This window comes from Vigna unguiculata, chromosome 5 (genome assembly GCF_037176805.1).
Source record: "Vigna unguiculata cultivar grain cowpea cultivar isolate G323 ecotype 2 chromosome 5, ASM3717680v1, whole genome shotgun sequence".
NCBI lineage: Eukaryota > Viridiplantae > Streptophyta > Magnoliopsida > Fabales > Fabaceae > Vigna > Vigna unguiculata.
In genome coordinates this window covers 11,942,514-11,967,043 of record NC_140796.1, presented here as the reverse complement: position 1 = coordinate 11,967,043, position 24,530 = coordinate 11,942,514, and the positions used below count along the sequence as shown (strand labels likewise).

At 31.9% G+C, this 24,530-nt stretch overlaps 1 protein-coding gene across 1 annotated transcript; it reads left to right on the top strand.

Moving 5' to 3' along the window:
- The first annotated feature begins 2,466 nt into the window (after window positions 1–2,466).
- Window positions 2,467–3,620, top strand: LOC114186057 (MIZU-KUSSEI-like protein (Protein of unknown function, DUF617)). Its single transcript, XM_028074058.2, has one exon. The coding sequence runs from the start codon at window positions 2,602–2,604 to the stop codon at window positions 3,370–3,372; it is 771 nt and encodes a 256-aa protein (XP_027929859.1). The 5' UTR covers window positions 2,467–2,601; the 3' UTR covers window positions 3,373–3,620.
- The last annotated feature ends 20,910 nt before the right edge of the window (window positions 3,621–24,530 follow it).

The window sequence follows — 24,530 nt, the reverse complement described above, 5'->3', positions numbered from 1 at the left end:
CAATTGTAGGACATGCAACCATGAAGTGTCTGGATTTTTCTTTTGACATAATTTTTACATAACTCAAATACAACTTTAATAAGGATAAACAAAATGATTTTCTAAAAAGACAAACTTATAAAGTAATTAAATGAGTTTCTATTATGATTATAGAACAAGAAATAAATATTATGCTATCATTGCTTTTCACTTTTTTATATTAGATAGATGAATTGGATTCAATTTTGTATTAAGTGACAATACATTTAGATTATTATATTTGACTAACTTTGTTTATAGACGATTTTGACTATATAAATATTGATGTTATATTAAACAATTCATAATGATTTAATATATAGATTTGTTTTTTGAAATACTACATATATGTGTTGAGGTCTTTGTACCCATGTCGTGCCTAGACCAGTCAATTTGGTCAATCTCACAGGACATGACTCTAACCTACATGGGTTGGAACTAAAAAAGTCCACAAGACTAAAATGTCCACAAAAGCCCCGTGACACAGGGTCACCTCATGGGCATTTTTTTTAAACATGACAAAATATTAACTTTTTAAAATATCTTATTAGCGCCTCCACCTTTTTCTCGGGACATGTCTCGATCTTCAACTCAGATCGACTTGTTATGACTTTAGGGTCAGACCAACCAATGTCGACATTCAACTCGACCTAGTCTGTCTCGACCTTCAGCTTGGACCAGTAAATTTTGATCTTCAACTTGCACGAATATGTCTCAACTTTCAACCCTAGGCGACATATTTCGAGCTTCAATCCGAGACATGCCATTTCAAACTTCGACACAAGGCAAGCCATCTCAACCTTTGACCTGGAGTTGACTTGTCTAAACCTTCGGGCCCAAGGAAGGCCATCTTGACCTTTGGTCCAAGGCAGGCCATATTGACTTTTGGCCATGAACAGTCCATCTCCACTTTTGGACCAAGCCCAAGGAAGGCTATCTCGACCTTTGGCTCAGGGCAGGCTATATCGAATTTTGGCTAGGACCAACCCATCTCCACTTTCGGACCGAGCCCATCCGTCTTAACCTTCAGCCTAGGCCTACCCGTCACGACTACAACCCTAGTCAGTCCGATCTGATTTCGACTTGAGTTGACACGTCTTAACCTTTGGCTTGGCTCGACCCGTCTCAACCTTCTTTCTGAAGATCCTTCTCAACCTTTGGTATGGAACGATCCATCTCAAATTTTGACTCGAGACAGTTTGTCTTGACCTTGACCTAAGTCACTCCTTCTCGACCTTCGACCTGTAACAACTCGATTCGAACTTTAACTCTGGCTGAAAGTAATGTTTTCAAAAGTTAATTAAAGTCTTATCGTGCGTCCAAGCCTATCTTAACCTTTACCATAACAACCTCTAAAAAGGTTATTCAAGGATGGGTTTGGATTGACCCCTTAGTCATGGGTCAAATTAACATCTCTAGTTGTGGCAATATCTTTGCTATGTATAGGTTCACAGTAGACCTTTTGGTTGCTATTATTGCCTCTGTACATTGAGACTAATGTTAGTTGGTTCCTTGGTTTTATCATTCACACTTTGTGCTTTGCCTTCTCTCTAACCATTTTCCTGTTGGGACGAACTTCTTAGAACACCTTGGTTGCATAGTAGTGACTTGAATAAGAATAAGCTTGAGTATTATTATTACACTATTGTTGTTCTTGGAGGGTTGAACTTGTACGTTTAGTTCTTTTCTTGTCGTTACCTGCACAATGAAGTGCTCTAAATGCAGTGTTTGAGAACAATTTAGACTTTCACAAACTAATTTTGCTAACGATGCTTTGAATGCTAAATTGCTGAAATTGGATAAAGTTCGTAGTGTTGTTGACAAGAGTGCTGATATGATGATTAAGACATTATCAAGACAAAAAAACTTAAAAGCTTGTTGTGAAATTGTCAAATTGGCAATTACCTCCGGATAAATGTAAGGAGATGTATGGATTGAACTTCAATTATGTATAACTCAGTCTCATTTCAAAAACCCCATCAATACTGAGAGATGTTTGTATTTTATGATTTAATTTTGCTTTTGCATACCTTCCTATAAAAGAACATTTTTAGTCTTCTTGTAACTCAGTATTCAACTAAGCTCATGGAGATCCTCCACTATTTGTTCAGCAATCTGCCTCCACATTTTCATTGGGCGTTGTTCAACTGGTCTCATGCATCTTCTTCCTATCCCTTCAAGCCAGCTAACAATTGATAATGCTACACTCGTATCAATTGGTTACAGTTTATATCAGTTAGAAAAGATCGCTAACTTTGTTCACAAGTTTGTAGAAATTTATTTTTACTCTCAACATATTAAACATCGATGTAGGAGCTGAGTATCACCGTTTTTTCCATAATATACCTGTTCGTAACATAACGCATGATGTATTGATTCATCCCTAAGGCCTCTAAGTATGGAGAAGTATAAGACTAATAAATAAACTAAAGGACAGAAAGAAAAAAGTAATTTAAACATGTAAAGCGACCTTACATTAGAGGAAGGGTTAAACTGACAGCAATTAGAGAAGAAGAATAATAGTGAGAGTTATTATCATAATATAAATGGAGACATGCACGGACCGTACAAGCATGCACTCACATGATCCTACCCTTCAGTTCGACCTTCCACAACCCCAACACCCGTTCTTCAAGAAACACACACTTTACTATCACTTCCTTCTCACCACCGCCCACCACCATGGCTATCGATACCCTCCGTCGATTCTTTCTTCCGTGTTTCTTCTCTTCCAAGCAGCAACCCACCGTCCCTTTCGCCGACCACCATATGCAGACCAAGAACCGCCCCTCCTCCCCGGCGTCGTCAACGTCCTCCTCTACCGCCACCTCGGCTGCCCCGCCCCGTCCCTCAAAGTCGATGGTGATCGGCACCATCTTCGGGAACCGCCGCGGGCACGTGTGGTTCTGCGTGCAGCACGACCGGCTTTCCGCCAAGCCCTCGCTCCTCCTCGAGCTGCCACTCTCCACTGACCACCTCGTACGCGAAATGCGCAACGGCCTCGTGCGCATCGCGCTGGAGTGCTCCGACGCCGCCACGTGTCCCCTCCGCTCCGTCCCCCTCTGGACAGCCTTCTGCAACGGCAAGAAGACAGGCTTCGCCGCGCGCCGACGCGCCGGAGACCGCGTCCGCTCTATCCTCCGCACCATGCAGTGCGTCTCCGTCGGCGCCGGCGTCATTCCCTCCGGCTTCTCCTCCGACACCTCCGAGGAACTCATGTACATGCGCGCCAACTTCGAACACGTCGTCGGCAACGCTGACTCCGAGTCCTTCCACCTCATCAACCCCGACGAGTGCCCCGGCCAGGAACTCAGCGTTTTCTTGCTCCGATCCCGACTCGCCGCCATCCGCTGAGTCCGCAACGAGTCGAAAATCTTTCCGTTTCGGCGCTTTATTTATTTTCCGGTACAGAAAAAAAGAAAGAAAAAGAAGTATGACAAAAACACCTATTGGAAAGTATAGTTTTTCTTTTTTTTCAGGGTCATTCCAGAAAGTTATTGGTTTTCTTGAAATTTCTTCGGATATTGATATCTTCCCGCAAATGTTATTTGGGTGACCATTGTACATTTTGCCGTGTTAATTTATCGAAGTTATATTGACAACATCTGTCAACAGATATTTTTCGACGAAGATCAAACTTCTATCTGATTATGAACTTAAAAAACAAGGTTATTTGTTGATCATACATCATAACTATTAGTGATACTAGTTTAATGGTTTTCTTGATTTTGAACGAGTTGTTCCTTTTTTTTTTACTTGTAAGATCCGAGTCTTGTAAAAAAAATGGTTTTTTTAAGAGGAAGGTGGTGATGGGGTGACTGTGTTGTAATTGTTGCCCATGTGAGTTCTGTGTAAAGTTGATGGGTTTTTCTAGGACTAATCTCATCGCCAATACTGTATTCTTTTTCGCATTTGTCCATAATAATAATGTAACAGGGTTAAACAGGGACGGTCTAGGAATCTTTGCTATTTCGTTTATGCTCCAGAATTTTGAATTTATTACCATATCAGCTTTGATTCACTGCGATTTCTTCCCATTACTATATAAATCTGCGGTTTCGGAGCTTTTCCGTGGGATTCATTACTTGTTTGGCATGGTATCTTACTCAAAATGTAATACAGTTTTTCTCCTTGCTTTTTAATCAGCATCTGGAATATTTGATGGTACTGGTCATTATAAAACTGTGTAAATTACTTGCTGCCAATCTTTTTGGCGACCAGTTGAACATATTTTCGCTTTTCCCTATCTTCTGGCATAATTTTTCCATGTTGAGTCATCCCAAATTTCTATTATTTTACTAGCACTGGTATAATATATTGTAATGTAACGCTAGAAAACCAGCTAAGCTTCTACGACTAGGTGTGCTAGGGTCGTAGTTGAACCATTCTTTTTCGTTGTAGCCATGATTTGAAGATGGTGGCACACTAGCTTGGTGTCCACAAATCACTTTTTCATTCGAACCTTCTTCAGAAGATCTTAATACGAATGATATGCAATTCGGGACCAGTCCTTTTCAGGAATTTTACCGTCAACATTTCTTTGATATAATCTTTAATGAAGAGAGAACTATAGCAATCATTGATGCAGTTCCAGCACAACAAACGATACTTAGTTTAACTAAAAGTTCATCGAAATTTCCAGCTGTGTGTTAGCTAGTATCAGTTCATCAGAACTTATATATATATATATACATATAGATATAAATATATATATACACTTGAAGCATTCCAAAAATGGGGTTACTTCAATGCTGAGTGTTGGAGTTTTAAAGCGCAAACCGCATCACGTGATATAGTGTATGATTGAGGACCACATGTTGGCCCACATTAGCCCCCAACGCAATACAACTGAAAAGTAATCGGAACTGCAATTATTTGGTGCGTATGAACATGTTATGTTACAAAGATAAAATTCTTCCAGTTCAAAATGTTAGTGATAAAAATAGGCCAGCTAAGGTTTATGGTAACATGTGATTGAAACAGGGAACACAAAATTATTAGTGGAAATGGTTGCCAGTCAAAGGTATGATATTTTCATTACAACTGTTTGGATTGCAACAACATACCCAAATGAGTACAAATCTCATTTTCTATGATGAAAGGAAAAGGTAAGGACTTTCCTGAGGCCAATACAGAATAAAGAAAAGAACAAAACGAAATGGAAAGATTTTATAATCTCCACTGAAGATTTGGCAGAGTGGTTGTTCTTATGGTTTGCAGATACTGGAGGTAGTCAGTGACAACCTAAGGCCCTGTTTGGTGGTATCATTGGAGTGAAGTGAAGTGCTTAAGATGTTGGAAGGAAAAGGTGTGGTGAGAGAAACAGACATGTCAGAGAGGATGAAGACCAATGTCACGGAATTAGCTCACCAAGTTCTCGATGCACACAAAGTTTCTGACTGTTCGTTGCTCATTTCATCAAACAGATGAATCTTAAAATATCCAACCCTTTAATTTTTATTTTTCCTGTTGCTGTTCATAGATATGCATGTTTGTCTCATGATTAGTGTGTTGTCTGTGAGTGTTCGTTCTCATTTCAATATATGAGAAAATTTGATTGGGTATTTATTTTAACTATTTTGTTGATAGTTGTATTATTAATATCTAGAACTCAATATCATTCGTATCAACTATACTCGTCGAAAAACTGCACTCACGTTGAAAAAAATAACATTTTAGCTTGTAAGAATGTAAAATACATACAAAATATGGTTGCCATAGTTTCTAAGAAAATGTCTATCATGTTTAAGTATAATAATAATCACTAATTTTAATTCTAAAATATATTAATATCAAGAGTAAAGTGAAACTACTCATATTTAAGAATAAGATGAGAAGCTGATTCCACTTTAAAAAAGAAATTATTTAAACTAGTTTTGGAACGATAACTAAAATAACATCATCTTACACTTTTTTTTCACTAAATTAGTTAACCAATTTTTATTTTTCATACAATATGTTTAATTTGCAAGGCGTTTTCACTCTGGAGTGCCAATGTTATGTGTGTCTTTACAAAAACAGTGCCAATGTTATGTGTGTCTTTACAAAAACTTTATCTTAAAAAAAAAAGAAAAAGAAGTTGTTTCGAAAAAAAAACTGAGTGTTTCTTACCGAAAACAAATATAAAGAATTTTTTTTGACCTAAAGTGAAAAAATAACATTACACAAAATAGTTTCATTCCTTAATCAGAAGGGTGAGTGTTTTATTTATAGAAAAAAATAAATGTCATACAAAATTTTCACTCACTCGCCCTCCCAAAAAAAGAAATGAGAATCCTCTCGTTACGAAAGATCCAATAACCTTAACTTGACCTTCTGTCGATAAACTTGACCCATATCTTGTTTCAGCTTTCCTCCCTTGCCAAGCCTACCTCTAAAGGTCAGTTGTGGGGCCAGGCCCACCTCACACCTTATCACTAATACAGTTTTGACTATTTAACTCACGTTATAGGCCTTGATTATCAGGAAACCGAAACATATAATGGTGTGATGACATTTTTGTAATTTCTGTCAGCTTTTCTGCCTCGGTTCCCTCAATACCCGAAGCAGAATATACTTTTCTGCCTCGGTTGTAGCAGACCCACTACCATAAAGCCTTTTAGGCTTCAATTTCCCTGACTTGAAGCAAAAAATTAATTGGGAGAGGGACATTTGGCCTCAGTTAAAATTGAACTGAGGCCGTATACCAAATTAGTGATTCAAAACGCGAATGCACTATTCTTCGTCTTCCACAATGCAACATTTGCCTTTTCTCTCTTCTATCGTGCCTCCTTTGTCCCCAACCATCATCGTTCAGCCTCCATTCGTGACATCAGCCATCGTCGAGCCTCTTTCCACGCTGTTGTGGTCATTTGGGTTCCACAACAGTTGTTGGTTCGTCCCACGCAGCCACCGCACCAGCCTCCGTTGCACCACCATTCTACGCCTCAACAACGCTTTGTTTTCCCCAAACAAAGCTTCTCCATTGTCTATTAGTCTCTCGCTCCACCGTTGCTCCTGTTTCGGCAAGCCACTGTCCCACTCTGCCACATTTTGCCTGCGTGTGGTGGTTAGTTGAAATTCGAAAAATTACGTGATTCCCTTTTTTTATTTCGGGTTTTATATAATTATTTTTGCAATTTGGGTTGTTATTTTGCATTTTGTTGGGATTTTCTTGGTTTCTATTTTTTTCTCCTATTTTTGATTGTTCCTTGTGTTTTTATGGTTGTGTTCTTTATCAAGTATTGTTGCATTATGGTGAGACTGTGTAGCTTTCAGGAACGTGAGTACTGTTGCATCCTCCCATTGCCATTCGCTTTGCTTTTCACGCTCTTAGGTTCTTATTTTTGTAATATGAGTCTATGAATTTGTAGTCTATTATGTATTAGTTTTATTGTATGTATATGTGATTAATTATTTGCTTAAGTTAGTGTCTTATTTTGCAAACATTCAAGAGTACTGCACCAATTCTCGCAAAGTCCATAAAGTTTGGCAGGATAATATGTGCGAAATTTATAATTCAGTTGTACAATAGTATTGATTAGGATATTGAATTGTTGTCACAAGACACTTTTAAATGTATTTGGATTGTGGATGATGTTATGTTTCATAAAATATATAGTTTTGTTTCTGTTCTGATCTAGTCTGGTTTTCTGAAAAAAATATGCAGGTTAAAAATTGTGGGAATAACCAAAAACAAAAATTTTATTTAAAAAGTTAACAGGACATACGGTTAGAACCGAGGCAGAATAGCAAAAATAATCGTTGCCAAATATCCTTTCTGCACTAGTGTATCCATATCGTCTTTCAACGCCACTTAAGTCATTCTCATAGTTCGGTCCGCGACCTCTCCGTAGCTCGGTTGTGGAAGTGCCTTGCAGTTAATTCAGAGCTCCTCCCATGGCCTGACTAAGGATCATCCTCTGGTTACTCGACCCACTACTCCTGATAGGGACCTTGTTAACTAGTGTTCACGAGTGACCAGGAAACGATCAAAGCACAACTTGCGGATCCAACCCACTTGGATAGTACTAACAACCCATGATCATTTGCCAAGACAGTTGGTGGGGGGAACTTTCGACGTCAGATTGACAATATTGCTCAACCCATAGATGATCTACTTATGAAATTCATCTAGCTTTCTAGTCCATCAACTTTTTGCAATAGCTCGGCCCAAGTCCTAGAAGGACTCCTCGACCCATGTTAGATCTTTAATTAACCTTGCTACTTTATGATAAGTCTTCATAGAGTCACACTTCAAAGTAACTATGTTGAGGTTGACCCCTCCCTTTCAACTCGGCCCAAATGTTGCCTCGATTCCTTGCTCGACCTAAATCCTAGCAAGTCACCTCAACCCATGACAAATCTTTAACGAAACTCGTCGTTTTATGACAAATCTTTATCAGGTCAGAATCAAAATGATCATGTTGAAGTCAATCATTTCTTGGATGGTACACAACCCTCCAACCTTGAGTCCTCAACTTGCTGGTATGAAAGGTTGTAATAAACCATCCACCATCTTCCAGTATCGGGTTGGGCCTTTAAATTTTCTCACATCATCTTTAGCTAAGTTTTGCCCTTTTTACTAAATTTGGTAGTATTCGTCTCTAGCTACCTTATAATTTATGGTCTGCTTTGTAACATCTCAAAATTTGTACCCCGGTGTTTTCAGTATATCAATACCTAAAATTTTATGATACATTATTTTTTTAGGTATTGTGACTAGTATAATAAATTTTGAACATATGATATATATATAAAAAAAAAATGTCGATAGTACTTATAATATATGCTAGCTGTAAATTTACAAAATAAATTGTACTGATGGGTAATAATTTATTACCAACAAATTATACAATAGTCCAATATTCTATAAATTATGTATATATATATATACATATTATTGAAACTAATAATAAAATAAATTATGAATATACGTGTGTATATATATATATATATATATATATATATATATATATGAATTATATGCAAAAGTTTGAATAAGTGGAAAGCAAAGTGGCAGTATACTGAATAACAAATGAATGAGAACATTAATATCATATTTAATAAAAGATTAAAAGAAAAGAGTATATATATGAAACCTTGGAAAGCAAAGTGACAGTATACTGAATAAACAAATGGATGAGAACGTTAATATCATATTAAAAGAAAAGAGTATATATATAAGTAATCAGAAGCATTTAATGTTAACAGATATGTTTCTATCCTTTATCCGTTCATTGTGAAAAAAAAAAATATCTCGGATGGAATGTTAAGAACTAATGGAACTAGAATAGTATAGGAACCAAGTAATTAAAATCAAACTAGAAGTAATGATTACTTAACATAGTATAAATAGGGGTGGGGTAAGAGAAATAGAAAGCAAAAGAGAAGCTGGACAAAAGAAATCAGAGAAAAGTTTTGTGTGAAAGAGAGAGAGGTTACTACAACGAAGAAAGAATTTTTATCACAGTCTCCGTACAACCTTGGTGTGTTTTCCATAGTAATTAAGGTAAGGGAAGGAGACATCCATCACTTTATCTTTTTACTTCGATTATTTGTTTTTATCTATTAGTAATTTTTATCTCGATATCAACCCTAAGTGAGGTGTCCCTAACCTCATTCTAAATTATATTTAGTTCCCAATCTTATTTATTTATTTCCAGTTATGCACTAGTCCTATTTATTTAATTTATATTTATTCTCATTTACTTATTTATATTTATCTCTAGTTACGTATTAACCATTTTTATTCATTTATATCTATTTTAATTATTCATTGATCCTATCTATTTATTTATTTATATAATTATATGGTTTAATATTGAAATAAAAATTATGATAAATAAAGATTTGATTATTGTAGTTGGAGGTATGACCTTGTGGATTTAAACGAGTTAGTATCACTCAAGATGAGATGTTCTTGAGTTACTTTGTTGGCCATGAACTCATTTATCCTGACTAGTCACTACAAAATTAATCAATATCTTTATAAAAGTATAATAAAGATCCCGTTTTATGGAATTGGAAGAATTTTCATTTCATTTTATTTTATTATGATATGTTATTTTTTTTTTGTGATATTTGTCTCACTTCCCTATTTCTTTTGATTGTGTGCGAAAAACAAAATTTTATAACATTATCATAGATGGCTGCTCCGAACACGCCTGATCCCTTCTTCGCCGACATTGTAGCTGTTTTTCCGGGAAATGCATGGCAAACCAATGTAGTGAATAATTCTGTAACATTTCAGGGAACGGGAAACTCTACCATTACTTTTCTCTCTGCTCCGAATGCACCGATTGTCATCGAAGGACAAATCGGAGTTACCTTTTATTTACCCCCAACAGTCCAAGTGAATCCTATCCATAACCTTTTCCCTCCACCTGTTTGATAAACCGTATATGAGGGAGAAACTGTAAATAAATAATCCTTCTTCCTCTTCTAGTGTAGGAAATATAAAATGTACTAAACAATGTGGATATAGGAAGTATATAGCATTGTAAATATATATATATATATAAATGTGAATATTTTAAATATAATGATATATTAGTGTATAAATTATTGCCTCTAAATTCTTATAAGTATACTGTAATAAATAAATAAATAGAATTTTTTTTTTATCGTCACATGCTTTACTGTATATACGAAATAAACAACTTGTTTGTGAATTGTGGGAGCTTTTTGAACTCCTCTTTTAACCATTTATTGTCCTTTAATACGAATGTCAATCTTCCGATCTTTGTTTAGTTAGGCTACAACCTGCTCCTATGTCATCAAGCATAAGAGAGGTAAGTCTAATGTGGTTGTTGATGCTTTATTGTACAAGTATGTTTTACTATCTACTCTTGAAACTAAATTTCTTGGCTATATGTATTAAGGAATTGTATGAACATGATGTTGATTTCTCTCACATCTATCATACATGTTCTCATACTACATCTGAGGTATATTTTAAACATGATGGGTATTTGATTAAGGATAAAAGACTTTGCATTCCTAAGGGTTCAATTAGGAGAATTTTTGTTAAAGAGGCACATGATGGGGAATTAATGGATTTTTTTGGGGTGCCAAAGACATAAACATCTTGCATGAGCAATTTTATTGGCCTCATATGAAACATGATGTGCATACATTTTGTGATAAGTGTATTGTTTGCAATAAATCTAAATATAAAGTCATGCTACATGGTTTTATACTCCATTATCTGTTCTAAAACATCATTGGATTAATATTTCTATGAAATTTGTTTTAGGTTTGCCTTAGTCCAAGGGAGGAAAAGATTCAACTTTTGTGGTAGTTGTTAGGTTTTCAAGATGGATCATTTTATACCTTGCAACAAAGTAGATGATGTATGTCATGTTGTTAGCTTATTTTATAAAGAAGTGGTAAGATTGCATGGCTTGCCCAAAATTATTGTAAGTGACCAAGATTCCAAATTTTTTAGTCACTTTCTGTAGGACTTTATAGGATAATATTATAACTAAATTGTTCTTTTCTAACAATTGTCACCCCTAGATGGAAACTAAGGTGGTGAATAGATTCCTTCTATTCTCTTTAGATCTACACAACCAAGAAAAATCATAGAATTTAAGAAGAGTGTTTATCACATGTTGAATTTGCTTGCAACAGGGTTGTACATAGTACTACTCAATTGTCATTTTTTCAAATTATTTATAGTTTTAATCCTTTGACTCCTTTATATTTGTTACCATTACCTACCATTTCTTAATACAAGTATCAATCTAGGCAGGATAAAGTAGAACATGTCAAGAAGTTAGATGAGAAAGGTAATGCCAAATTGAGAAGAAAATGGGAGGGTGTGCAAAATATATGCCAACAAAGTGGAAAAAAAATGTCATATTTGAATCAAATGACTAGGTACAAGTGCATTTAAAAAAAGAGCGGTAGCCATGATCACAAAGAAAGTCTAAGCTTATGCTAGGAAGGGATGGACCTTTTCAAGTATTGTATAAGATAATTGATAATTGATAATTAATGTATACAAACTAGATTTGTCGGGTGAGTGTGGTGTAAGCAGGGATGACAATCGAGCGGGACGAGGACGAATTTCGTTATCCCATACCTATCCCCATAAAAAAAATTCATCCACATCCTCATACCTAAACTTAACGAGTATCAAACTTTTGTCTCATCCCCATCCCCACCGGGTAACGGGTATATACTCGTACCCATACATATACCCGCTTTCTTACTATTTCAATATTAATTAATTAATGTTTATAAAATAATAAAAAATTACGATAAATAAAAGATAATATTATCAAGGTATAAATACACATTTGGTACCCAAACTTTTTCGGAAAGTTCAATGTGGTACCCGAACTTTAGGAATGTTCAATTTGGTACCCCAATTTTCTAAAGAGGTTCAATTTGGTCCTCTCCGTTAAGTTGGAGTTAACACCGTGTCCGTACAGGACACGTGTCAAGCCATGAAATTTTTATTTTTATTTTTAATTTTTTTTTCAAAAAATTATTATTTTTTTTCAAAAAATTTTAAAAACTGCCACGTGTCAGTTTATCATCGTGCCACGTGGCAGCTTACAAGCATGACACGTGGCAGTGTAATAGTTGTTTTCAATTTAGTACCCCAATTTAAATTTTTGGTTCAATTTAGTACCCAAATTTTTTAAAATGATCCAATTTCGTCCTTTTCTATTTGAGACCAAATTAGTAAATAAGCTTAATTATAATTTATATAAACATGTTAAAATAATTGTTTTGAATTTATACATCAAATCACTACACCTAAATATTCAAATTATTTTATTTTTTACAAGTGTAAAAAATTTCATGTATAAAAAATTACAAAGGTTAAAATGGAAAAAAAAATAATTTAAGTATTTAGGTGAAATGATTTGATGTATATATATTATAAAAAGTTATTGTAACATGTATATATAGGTTGTAATTAAGCTTATTTACTAATTTGGTCTCAAATGGAAGATGACGAAATTGAATGATTTTAAAAAATTGGGGTACTAAATTGAACCAAAAATTTAAATTGGGGTACTAAATTGAAAACAACTATTACACTGCCATGTGTCATGCTTGTAAGCTGCCACGTGGCACGATGATAAATTGACACGTGGCAGTTTTTTAAATTTTTTGAAAAAAAAAATTAATTTTTTGAAAAAAAATTAAAAAAAAATAAAAATTTTATGGCTTGACACGTGTCCTGTACGGACACGGTGTTAACTCCAACTTAACGGAGAGGACCAAATTGAACTTCTTTAGAAAATTGGGGGTACCAAATTGAACATTCCTAAAGTTTGGGTATCACATTGAACTTTCCAAAAAAGTTTGGGTACCAAATGTGTATTTATACCTATTATCAAATATTCAATATTAAGAGGAAAGTTGTTTCTTTTGATATTAAATATTTAGAAAGAAATTATAATCGTATACATTTCAAATTAGAATACCAAATGAAATTTCATGAAAACCAAAATATTTATTAAATTTGCAAACACTAATGAAACCTAGTTGATAAAATTTAAAAATATTTTATAAAAATATGAAAGGAAAATAAATATTCAAATTAAAATATATTTTAAAATTGTTTATTTACTTTAATTTTTAAAATTCTAATGACTCTATTTTTTATACACAAATAAAAGCTATAATACATCACTTGAACAAAATCATGCAAAGAACAGAGATTAAACTAATAATAATAAAATTTTAACAAAAATCTTGTATCTTTTGAACTTCGATAGATGTTTGATGGTGATAAAAAGGAAATTCATGGCAAGTACATTAAATTTTTTTATTACAATAAATAAAATTTATTTGTATAATTATAGTGACAAAATTACAGAATAATAATGAGTTAGAAAATAAAAAAAATAATTAGATAAAATATATCAAAATATTATTTTACATGATAAAAATAAACAATAAATACAAATATTAAAAATGTATCAAATGTGTGTCTTAGAAACAATTTAAGAGACTATTGAATAAAATCGCTCAAAGGAAAACAAATGTATAATTAAGAATATGATAAGATGAAAAATAACTTAAAGATCTAAGAAAACTTTTCAAATATAAACATAGTCAATGGTTGAGAAATAACGAAAATTATTTTAGCGAAATAAAAGAGTTATTCAAATAAAAAATAATAATAATAGAGTAAAGAATATAAATTTTTATATTACCTAGTAAATGAAAAGTTTATTCTATTGAACGCTTCAGTTGAGAGTGTTAAACATTTTCATGTAAAAGGCAAATATACAATAAGTAAAAATATTAAAAATATGAGAATTATTCAAATGTGAGACATAAAAAATATTTAATTGACATACATCATTTGAACATAATTAAATAGAGGTTATGATAAGATGAATATATATATATATATATATATATATATATATATATATATATATATATATATATATATATATATATATATATATATATATATTGAGTATGCAAATGAATTTTATGACAAACCAAACAATTAGAAGAAATAAAAAAAAGTGTGTAGTAATATATATATATATATATATATATATATATATATAAGATTAATTAATTAACTATGAATATTTTAATAATTTAAACGGGAATAGAGATATGGCGAGGACGGAAATTATAGTGGGTATGGGAATGGGGACGAGGACGGGACAAATATGTACATCCCCATATCCAATTGAAAAAGTCAGAAATATTCCATATTCATACTTAGTTAATGTGGGGATTCTCCGTCAAAACATGGACGAATTCGAATAATATCCACATAATGAGTTTATTTGTCATCCCTAATTACAAGTAATACTTTTAGTGTGATTGATCTTTCTTTTCTTTTGTATTGGTGATGATTTATCGGATTTGAGAATTAAACCTTTTGAAGAAGGGGAAATGATGTGGACATCATTGACTAAGCTGAAAATATATATAAAAGTTATATATATTATGTCACTCATGAAAATGATTTACAATAACTTTTTCCTTTTAGTTTTTTCATTAATATATTAGTCTCTCGATTTTTTCTTGACTCACTATTAGATTTTTTCATATTTCATGGAATTTTTTTTACAAATTTATTATAAAATTTTGCAAGAAAATATTTTTTTTACTACTTTTCCTACAAATTTTAATTGACATTTAATTTCTTTATAGGTAACTATTACTTGCAAAATTATAAAATACGTATGTATTTTCTACAAATTTTCTGCAATAAATGTTTTGTGCAAAATAATTTACGAAAATATTGGTAACAAATTTTGCAAGCAATTATTCATAACAAAATTTGTAAGTATTTTATAAAAAAAATTAAAAAAATTAACAAAATATATATTTTTTAGTAATGACTATTTCTCCTAACTTCTAAGAACGAAAAAAATACTCTCTCATTTTATATATAAAAGTGAAATAAATAATGGAATTTTGTACGGACTAATGGCATATTTATTTCAATAGAATAATTAAAAATTTATGTATGTACACGGTTCCCTTTGTTACCAAATTTTGCCGAGGTATGATATGAAGACAACCATAAAATGTCATAATTTGCCGAGGTATGATATATATATATATATATATATATATATATATATATATATATATATATATATATATATATATATATATATATATATATATATATATATATATAATATAAAGGGAATCTTCTTAAGACATGGACAATAAATGTGGGTGCCTATATTAACAAAAATATATATAGCCATGATCGAACGTCCACGATGGTAAACCTTTTTCTTAATAAAAAAATGGAGTTAATGTTAGATTTGGTTGCTGGAGATGTTAGTATTTGCTTTCCTGTAATGGTTTGATTCCTTTCTTTAGTAAAAGACTCTTTTGAAAGAATACAAAGGACAGTAAACTTTATGGCAAACAAAAGTGTATTCATTGTTAAAGGAGTGAAGAATCAATACACGTTATATCTACTTTTGTTTTCTTCTTAGTTTTAAATGAAGTAAAGTTTGTGTCATTAAAGTATAGAACATTTGTCTTGAATAGTGGGGAAGGATAACGAGGTTGTAAAGAGAAGGAGATGCTCTTGTTTCAAGTTATTTGTTTGGTATGCCTAGTGGAAGTAGAAGGAGTTGTGATTGAAAAAAGGTGAAAACTTTAAAGAAGTTAAGGTAAAAGAAGAATGTTCACATATAATAACAAGAAATATAGGGTTTGAAAAGGATGAAAGCTGCAAGATAGAGTGAAATGGTTTAGAAGGGTCAAATAGTTGACATTACGTGGAAGATTTTGTAGGGAATATGTTGCTACGTAATAAATAAGGCTTGAAATTATAACTTTTAGATTTATTGATTAAAATGCAAATAGCCATGATAAATTTTTGTTGACTAATAAGCACTCAATTTAATAATTTGTATGAAAATTAAGGAGGTAAGTTTAATTTTCAGTGAAGCAAATATTATTGAGGAGAGATTATTTCAAATGACAAGATAAGAGAGTCAAGTTAAGTTATATTCGTAGAGTTTGATTAATTTCTAAGAACACAATATTCATGAATAATAGATTATTGCAAAGCACATCAATTATCTAAAAGTTATTATTGAATTTAACAACTTATTATTCAATCGTTACACTTGAACAACTACACACTTACTTTACTTTAAAAGAATTAAATTCTAAAAAACAAAACAATAAATTCATACATTTATATATATATATATATATATATATATTAATATGAATTATTTAAATTAGCAACTACATTTATACATTTAAAATTGCAAGGAAGATTGCAAACTCACACAATCTTACAAGTTTTCACCCTCAAATCAAGTTGATATGGAGGCTGAATTGGAAGTTGGCCAAATCAGAGCATTTTTTTTTCAAGTTTGCTCGTCATTAGACGCCTCGATCTTCCCTGATGTTGTGATGTTACGGTTTAATTGGTTTTGTGATGGGTTTAGGGTTTGACGGTTCCGATGTTTTATAAAAAATTGATCTAACCCATGTTTTACTAAGAAAGTAACTCGACCCAACCTAAAAGCTTAACACTTTTCCCACTCTTTTTGTTAGGGCTAGCTTTCACATCTCACAAGCAAAGAAGACTTACAATACACACAAAACTTCACAAATCCTTGCAATCAGTACCCTCATTATTGTCAACTCTAATTGTCCTAGTCGTTGTTGTCGCCGCCTTTATCACCCTCATCGCCACCCTTCCTTGTAACTTTGTTCTTCTACTCATTTTCTCAGTGTGTTTGTTCTACTTCTTTTTCTCTCCTCCTGTCGCCTCTCTCTATTTACAATTTTAAGAAAAATAATGACGTCAAGTGGAAAAGGAAGTGGAATTGGAGTAAGGATTGATCCTACATGGAGTCATTGTGTTTCTATTGATAGGAAAACAAGAAATGTGAAATGTAAATATTATGAAAAAGTATTAATGGTTGGAATTTATCGATTGAAGCATCATCTAGTAGGAACTTCAAAGGATGTTGCAGCATGTATAACCGTTCTTGAATAGGTTAACAAATCAATGTTGGATGTGGTTTCTATGTTGCAATAAAATTTGATTAAAAAATCAATATCTAGAGAATTTGAGCGGGATAATACTGTGCATGATTCAAAAAAATGCTAGAAAAATATCAAGTCAAGAAGAGAGTGAGAAGTCATCCCGTATTTACAACAACGTTATTAATGTAGCAAAGAATGAAGAGTTCACAAGGATGCTTAAGTTTGTTGCAAAACATGGTGTTGGATTTAAACCAACACCATACCATGAGATTAGGATGAAATATTTAAAGCAACATGTTGAAAAGACCAATCTAATGTTGGAAGAATATAAACTATTTTGGAAGAAAAATGACTGCATAATAATAGATAGATGGATGGATTGATAGGAGGATCCGGACTATACTTAATTTTCTAGTTAATAGTCCAAAGGGGACTATCTTTTGGAAGTCTATTGACACTTCTAACATATGCAAGACAAATGAATTTTTTTTAGGATGATGGATGATGTTATTGAGGGGTGGGGATGACAATGGGTCGGGTCGGGTACAAATAGTTCTTATCCACAACCTGAATTGCAATAGAAAAATTCACCTATTACCTGCTAAGTACCCGTTTAAAAAATACCCACGAATTTTTTAAATCCACATGTACCCATAGATACCCATAAATATTTAAAAAAAGATATTTTATAAATTTTTAAAATAAAATATAAATATAATTTAAAAATATATAAAATAATATATAAATTAAGTTTTAGTTTAATTAAATTTAATCTAATAAAATAAATATTAAATTTTAATTAAATTTAACTTAATAAAATATAAATTAAATATTAATTTCAATTTTTCATGTGTAACAGATACCCGCGGTATAGATATTATGATACATGCACTCGACCCATTTATGAATGAATATTAAAATACCCGCGCGTTGGTACCAACTATCTAAATACCTGTTGGTACCAACTATCTGTTACAAATTTTATCCGTGGGTACCCGCGAGCACATGTATTTTTGTCATCCCTCTTAAGGAGGCTAAGGAAGAGAATGTGATCCAAATTGTAATTGATAATGTAGCAAATTACAAGGTCGCTAAAGAATTGTTAATGCAAAAGAGATAAAAGTTATAGTAGACACCTTGTGCAGCTCACTAGACCGATTTAATGTTGGAAGATTTTGAGAGGAAAATACCACTTCATCATGAGACAATACCCAATGGTAAGAAAATCATAATTTACTTCTATTCAAGTTATTTCTTTGTTGCACAAATTTACTAAAGAGTCATATTTAATAAGACTTGCCAATACTTGTTTCTCACTTATTATTTGGCTTTGACATGCTTGAATGAAAACAAAGAGTTACTTATTTGGATGTTCTCATCAAAGAAGTGACAATCTATTCAATTGGTAAAGACTAGAGATGAAGGGTTTGTGGAAAATTTGATATTAAGAGAATATGGAAAAATATTTTGAATTGCTTGAAGGGTTCTCTTCCCCTAATTAAGGTGTTGTGCATGGTAATAATAACTAATTACCTTTTACTTATAAACTTTGTTTTTGGGAGATTAATTTATTTATTTTTATCTTACTTAGCTATACTTCTCTTTGGGAAATCACCGATCAAAGATGAGATAACCAATTGCATAGGTCATTGCATGCTAGAAGTCATTACCTTAATCCCATGTTTCATTATGATGCTTAGTTTATAGTTAATTATGAGATGAAACGTGGAATGTATGATTGGATATATAGGTAGGAGACATTTATGATATTAGTAGGATTGATGCTCAAATTGAGAGTTTCAACAACAAATTTTTTTTAGTCTGACAACATGCACTCAACCAAAACTTCATCACAATGTTGGAAATCATATGGTGATAAACATCTAGAATTACAAAGATTTTCAATTATAACATAAAGTTTTACTTGCAGTACATTTGGTTGTGAGCATAATTGGAGTTATTTTGAGAGGGTAAGAACTTAAATTTATGAAATTGATTTTATAATTATTTTTCTAAAGGCTAGTATGATGTGCTAATTAATTTTATAATTATTTAGGTCCACACCAAGAAAAGAAATCATTTATAGCAAAAGACCATGAATGATGTAATGTTTGTGATTACTAACTCGAGATTGAAGAAGGATGTCAAGAAAACAAAGGATTATAACATTGATGATCTTACTTCTGATGATGAATGGATTGTGGAGGAAAATGAGGCAAATTCAAGTTTGGATGAAGAAACTTTGGTTGAAGTTAGAGAAAATGAAGTTGTTAGTAGAGGTTTCTCTAATTGTTGATAATGATGAAGGTCATGGAGGAGACAACATTAATGAAAATGAAGATCATGTGGTGGAAAACAACAAATATCCTATATTTGATATTCCTTGGATTTTTGCTTGTATTAAACATTTATGAATTTATTAATTGTTTATGCATGTCTATTTTATGACTTATGAACCTACTTTTAGTTATGTTATGAACCAATTTCAAGAATTATGTATGAGTTAATTTTTTCATTTTTATTATTTTTAATGATGCACATATTTTTAAATATATTTTTTCATCTACTTGTAACTCTTACAAGTTGAGTTATGATCTCGAGCTATAAGTTTCTATGCTTTTTCAATACCTTTACGATCCTCTGAGTTTGACAATATTGTTAAAAGTAGAAGTTTTGAAACCGTTTTGTTATTGAAAGATGTTGTAAGAAGGTGATGTTATAAATATAATATTTAAGTGATCACAATTCTGGAAGAAAAAGGTTATCTAATGAATGCTAAGATAATAGTTATATTCCTAATGTGTCTTGCAAAAGTATGTAATAGAAAATTAAAACTCAAGGAAGAAGTTATGTATCAAACATATTGAAGGGAAGTTACTTGTTCCTTGATCAGCGAAGATACTATAAGAGTGTGGAGCAGATAGAATCACATGCCGGATGTTGCTTTGTAAAATATGACAAATGGACATTTAAATAAGCATAATTTTTCATATAAACAGAGTAAATGTAAAACTACTCAACAATAAATTTTAATATAGGTTTTCTTATTTGTATTTAGGAGTGAAAAAAATTACTTTGTACTAAATCCAATAACGTTCAAACTTGAAATGATGAAAACGGAAGATTGTACTTGTATTCTTGTTCATCAGCCATTTCTATTTCTTATGCAAAGTTATTTTGTATCCTCGTTAATCTATCTTCCTTACCTGTTACGTTCAGAATTGCATTTCAATTTATCACATTATTCTTTGATATATTTATATATAAATATAAAAGCGAATCCTGCTTAGGACAAGAACACTAAATGTGGTTGCTTATATTAACAAAAATATACCCATGACCGAACCTCCATATTGGTGGTAAACTTTTTGCTTAATATAAAAAGAAATTAATTTTATATGTGGTTGCTCCTCAAATGGTGCGAGTGCGAGACAAAGAAAAAGAAAAACGAATGTTAATATTCCAATTCTACAAAAGAATTGAAGGCAAAAGTTCCAAAAAAGTACGTTTGGAGCAATTGCCAAACAGTGTTTTCCTTGTCTTTTTCTACAATGATGAAGACGATAATGGCTTTAAATAAATAAGGTATAGCTTATAAGGCATCATCCCTGTAATAGCTAGTTGTGTGAGTAGAAAGAATTGTGATGATTTGGTTTAGATCCTTTGTCCGACATAGACAAAAAGTTAATCGCAGGAGGAACAAGTTCCATAGTTCTATTATTTTAAAAATATTACAATGCAATCTCATCATATCTACTATAGTATTTGCTAGGTTATTCGTAAATATCAGGAAAGAGTAGCTATGTGTAATTCATATCATCAAATCATAAGTTAATTTATATAACATTTGAAGAAAAATCATAAGATAAACTATTTAACGCTATTCAGTTAATTTAATTCATATAACATTTGAAGAAAAAATCATACGATATACTGTTTAACGCTATTGAGTGTAGAAGACTTCTTACAATCATTTCATTCATAAAGTATGGAGATGAAATTGGTACAGAATTTATAACAGTTTTAATTGAAATTTAAGAACTAAATACATGATTAATCCAGAGTCACTGAAATGTATCATAATCACAGTAACTCTTAATTACACAATACAGTCGGAGTATAATGATTTGTTTGCATCATCTTGTCATGGATTATCATATATGACTAAAATCTCGATTTTTTATAATCTTTATTCTGAAATAAAAATTATATTTTTCATAATAATCATATTAAATATCATTTCTGATTAAACCAAAATGCAAACTATTTTACACTAAGAATTTATGAAAATCATACAAACTCATAACTGAGGAAAAGTACATATAAGTAAAGCACATGTAACAAACTCCGTTTGGTATAATATTAATTTATACATAAGTTGTAAAAACTATTTTGTATAATATTTACAAATTTTACTTTTAATTTGTGCATAAACTAACTTTAATTTATGAAAAATTTAATTCTATTTTTATAAAAGAACTTATAAAAAAATTCATCTAAATATGATCCTGTTATTTGCAGCATATTAGGTGTGTTTTATATTTAATGAATATAAGAAACTGTGGCAGTTAATTCCCTTGATTCACATAAACTTGATGAAGCATACGAAAATGCATGGAATTTTGTGGTTGGAGAAGACTTTGGATCTTGCATTAATTATGAATAACATATAATAAAGAAGATCCATTAATTATTTGTCTAAAAGTTTTGATTAGAATGATGTCAATCTCTTATATAGTACGTTAGACACATGTCTTATTGGTATTGTCTTTTCATCCTTCCTTGAAAGACCCATAAAGTAATATCAAAGTCAAGTTTCTCGTTTGGTGAACAACAATACATGAGGGATACCAATGTAAAGGACTCACACTTGATTGGAGATTGATAAAAATCTAAGTGTTACTTTAAGTCTCACAATGTCTAGAGTTGAAAAGGTTAGGCACCAAATAAGAAAAAAAACTCATAAATTCATTATCTTAAAGTTTTGGGTTGTAAGTGGTATTAATCCCTTATGTGGGTTCGACTTATGCCTCACTGATGTTGTTTTTTTTTTTTGGTGAATTATCTCAAAACCTATTAGTAGTATCAGCGTTAAAGATTTGTCTCGGTAACTGACTCAGTTTATGGGGAAGTTTCACATATTTTTGGTGTGGAAAGGATGGACTCACACCTGAGAAGAGAATTTTGAGAATCTAAGTGTCAATTGAAGTCAGAGATGGGAAAGTTGAACAACATATAAGGAAGAAGACTCACAAACTCATTGTCTTAAGATTTTAGGTTGAAAGTGGTGTCAATCATTTATCTAGATTGGAATAATTTCTCGTTGGTTTTGTATCTTCCTAATGAATTCTCTTTAAATACTCATCAATGATATCACAGTCTAATTTTCATTTTAGTGACGGACTCAATTTGTGTAGAAGTTTCATAGTTTCTTTTTTTTGGTGTTGAGATGGAGTTTCTTATCTTCTGGGAGAGGCTTCACATACGGCAGGGAAGAAGCCAGTCATGTGCTGCAAGAAAGCTAGAAAATATGATTCATAAATTCCAAAATATTTTAAGTTGTCGTAGAACAAGCTCTCGTTATTAACATGTGCTAAACATGTTCTATGTTTCTGAAAATGTTGTAAAAGTAGCAGACATAAACACCAAAACAGTGCTTCTATATTATTTATGGCTATCTAATAAATTAAGTATTTGCTCGCTACTTAATTAGTGTCTACCTATCTGTACAGTTTGACAAGTGCAAACTCTTGTCCAATTTCATGTATGTTTTATTCTTAATTCTCTTACTCTAGTATAAAAATTATTTTTTTCATTAGGTTGCTCTCCAATATATATACATATATAGTGCTTTTTTCGCTACAAACTATAGAAATGTTCTTCAGAACTCGTGTACTTTATATATGATGTTTTTTCTAGCAGAGAAAATCTCAAAAACAATTCTGTCTAGTCATTAGACACCAAAAAATTATTCTTAGAAAAGAGTTGTCAACCAAAATGAGATTGTAATGATGTCAAGAAGGATCTATCCAGAACTCACAAGGACAGAAAGAGTTAACTAACAAATCTTAATCACTCGAATCAATCTACTCTGAGAATTGGTTAAGATTAAAAGTTTCATAAGTTTTATGATTATGTAACATTATTCTCTTTTGTACATATGATCTCATGGTTAAGATTTCCTGTCACCTATCTTACCACATAACACTCTCACTCATGTACACAGTGCATTTTTACCTGTAGCATGCAGTGATTCATTGTTCATGGCACACGTACACTAGAATCTCTCATTTGATCTGCAGCAATGCCTCAAGAAGCATGAACTGTCCCGTAAGGAACTCCAATAACAAACACTAGTGATAATCTACATCCTATGGATGCTGATTTTATTGAAGGGGTGATTTAAATGATCTATAAATTGGTCATGACAAAAGGAAGTGATAATCTACATCCCAAGGATTAGATCCAATCAAAATCTTGTTTCTAAACCTCAGGATGCAGATTATCTGATCCCAAACCAATACTGTTTCTTCCTAAAAGGTTTGAACCAAATGGCAATAAACAAATGTAACAGGGTGGATTGAGTTAGAGTCCTGTCATGCAAGCAATTTATAGTTCAAAAAAGTTTCGGAATATATTCAGTCCAACTTAAATATTAATACTACCGAACAAAATTTAGTAATTGAAGCAGTCACTACCTCAGAATGGTTCAAAAAAAAAAGTATTCTTATTCTTTTCTAGCCAATTATTATATAAAACCACCTATTTTGCATAGAGACTGAAGTTTTGGTTATTTATCAAAATATTGATCTTTTCCATGTACATGACAAAGGATTCCTTGCATATAGAAAATTCCTCTGGCCATTTTGGAAGGGACCTTTTTGTTCCCTGTACATGGATGAAGGCGTAAATCTACAGAAAATTGTTCTAAAAAACTATGGAAGAGTTTAGAGTGAATAAATGGCACAATTGATGGTCCAATTGCTGCATTTACATTCATGCCATAATAAGAACTGTTAAATTCTTGAATGAAATGATCAGGTATAATGGTAGAGGCA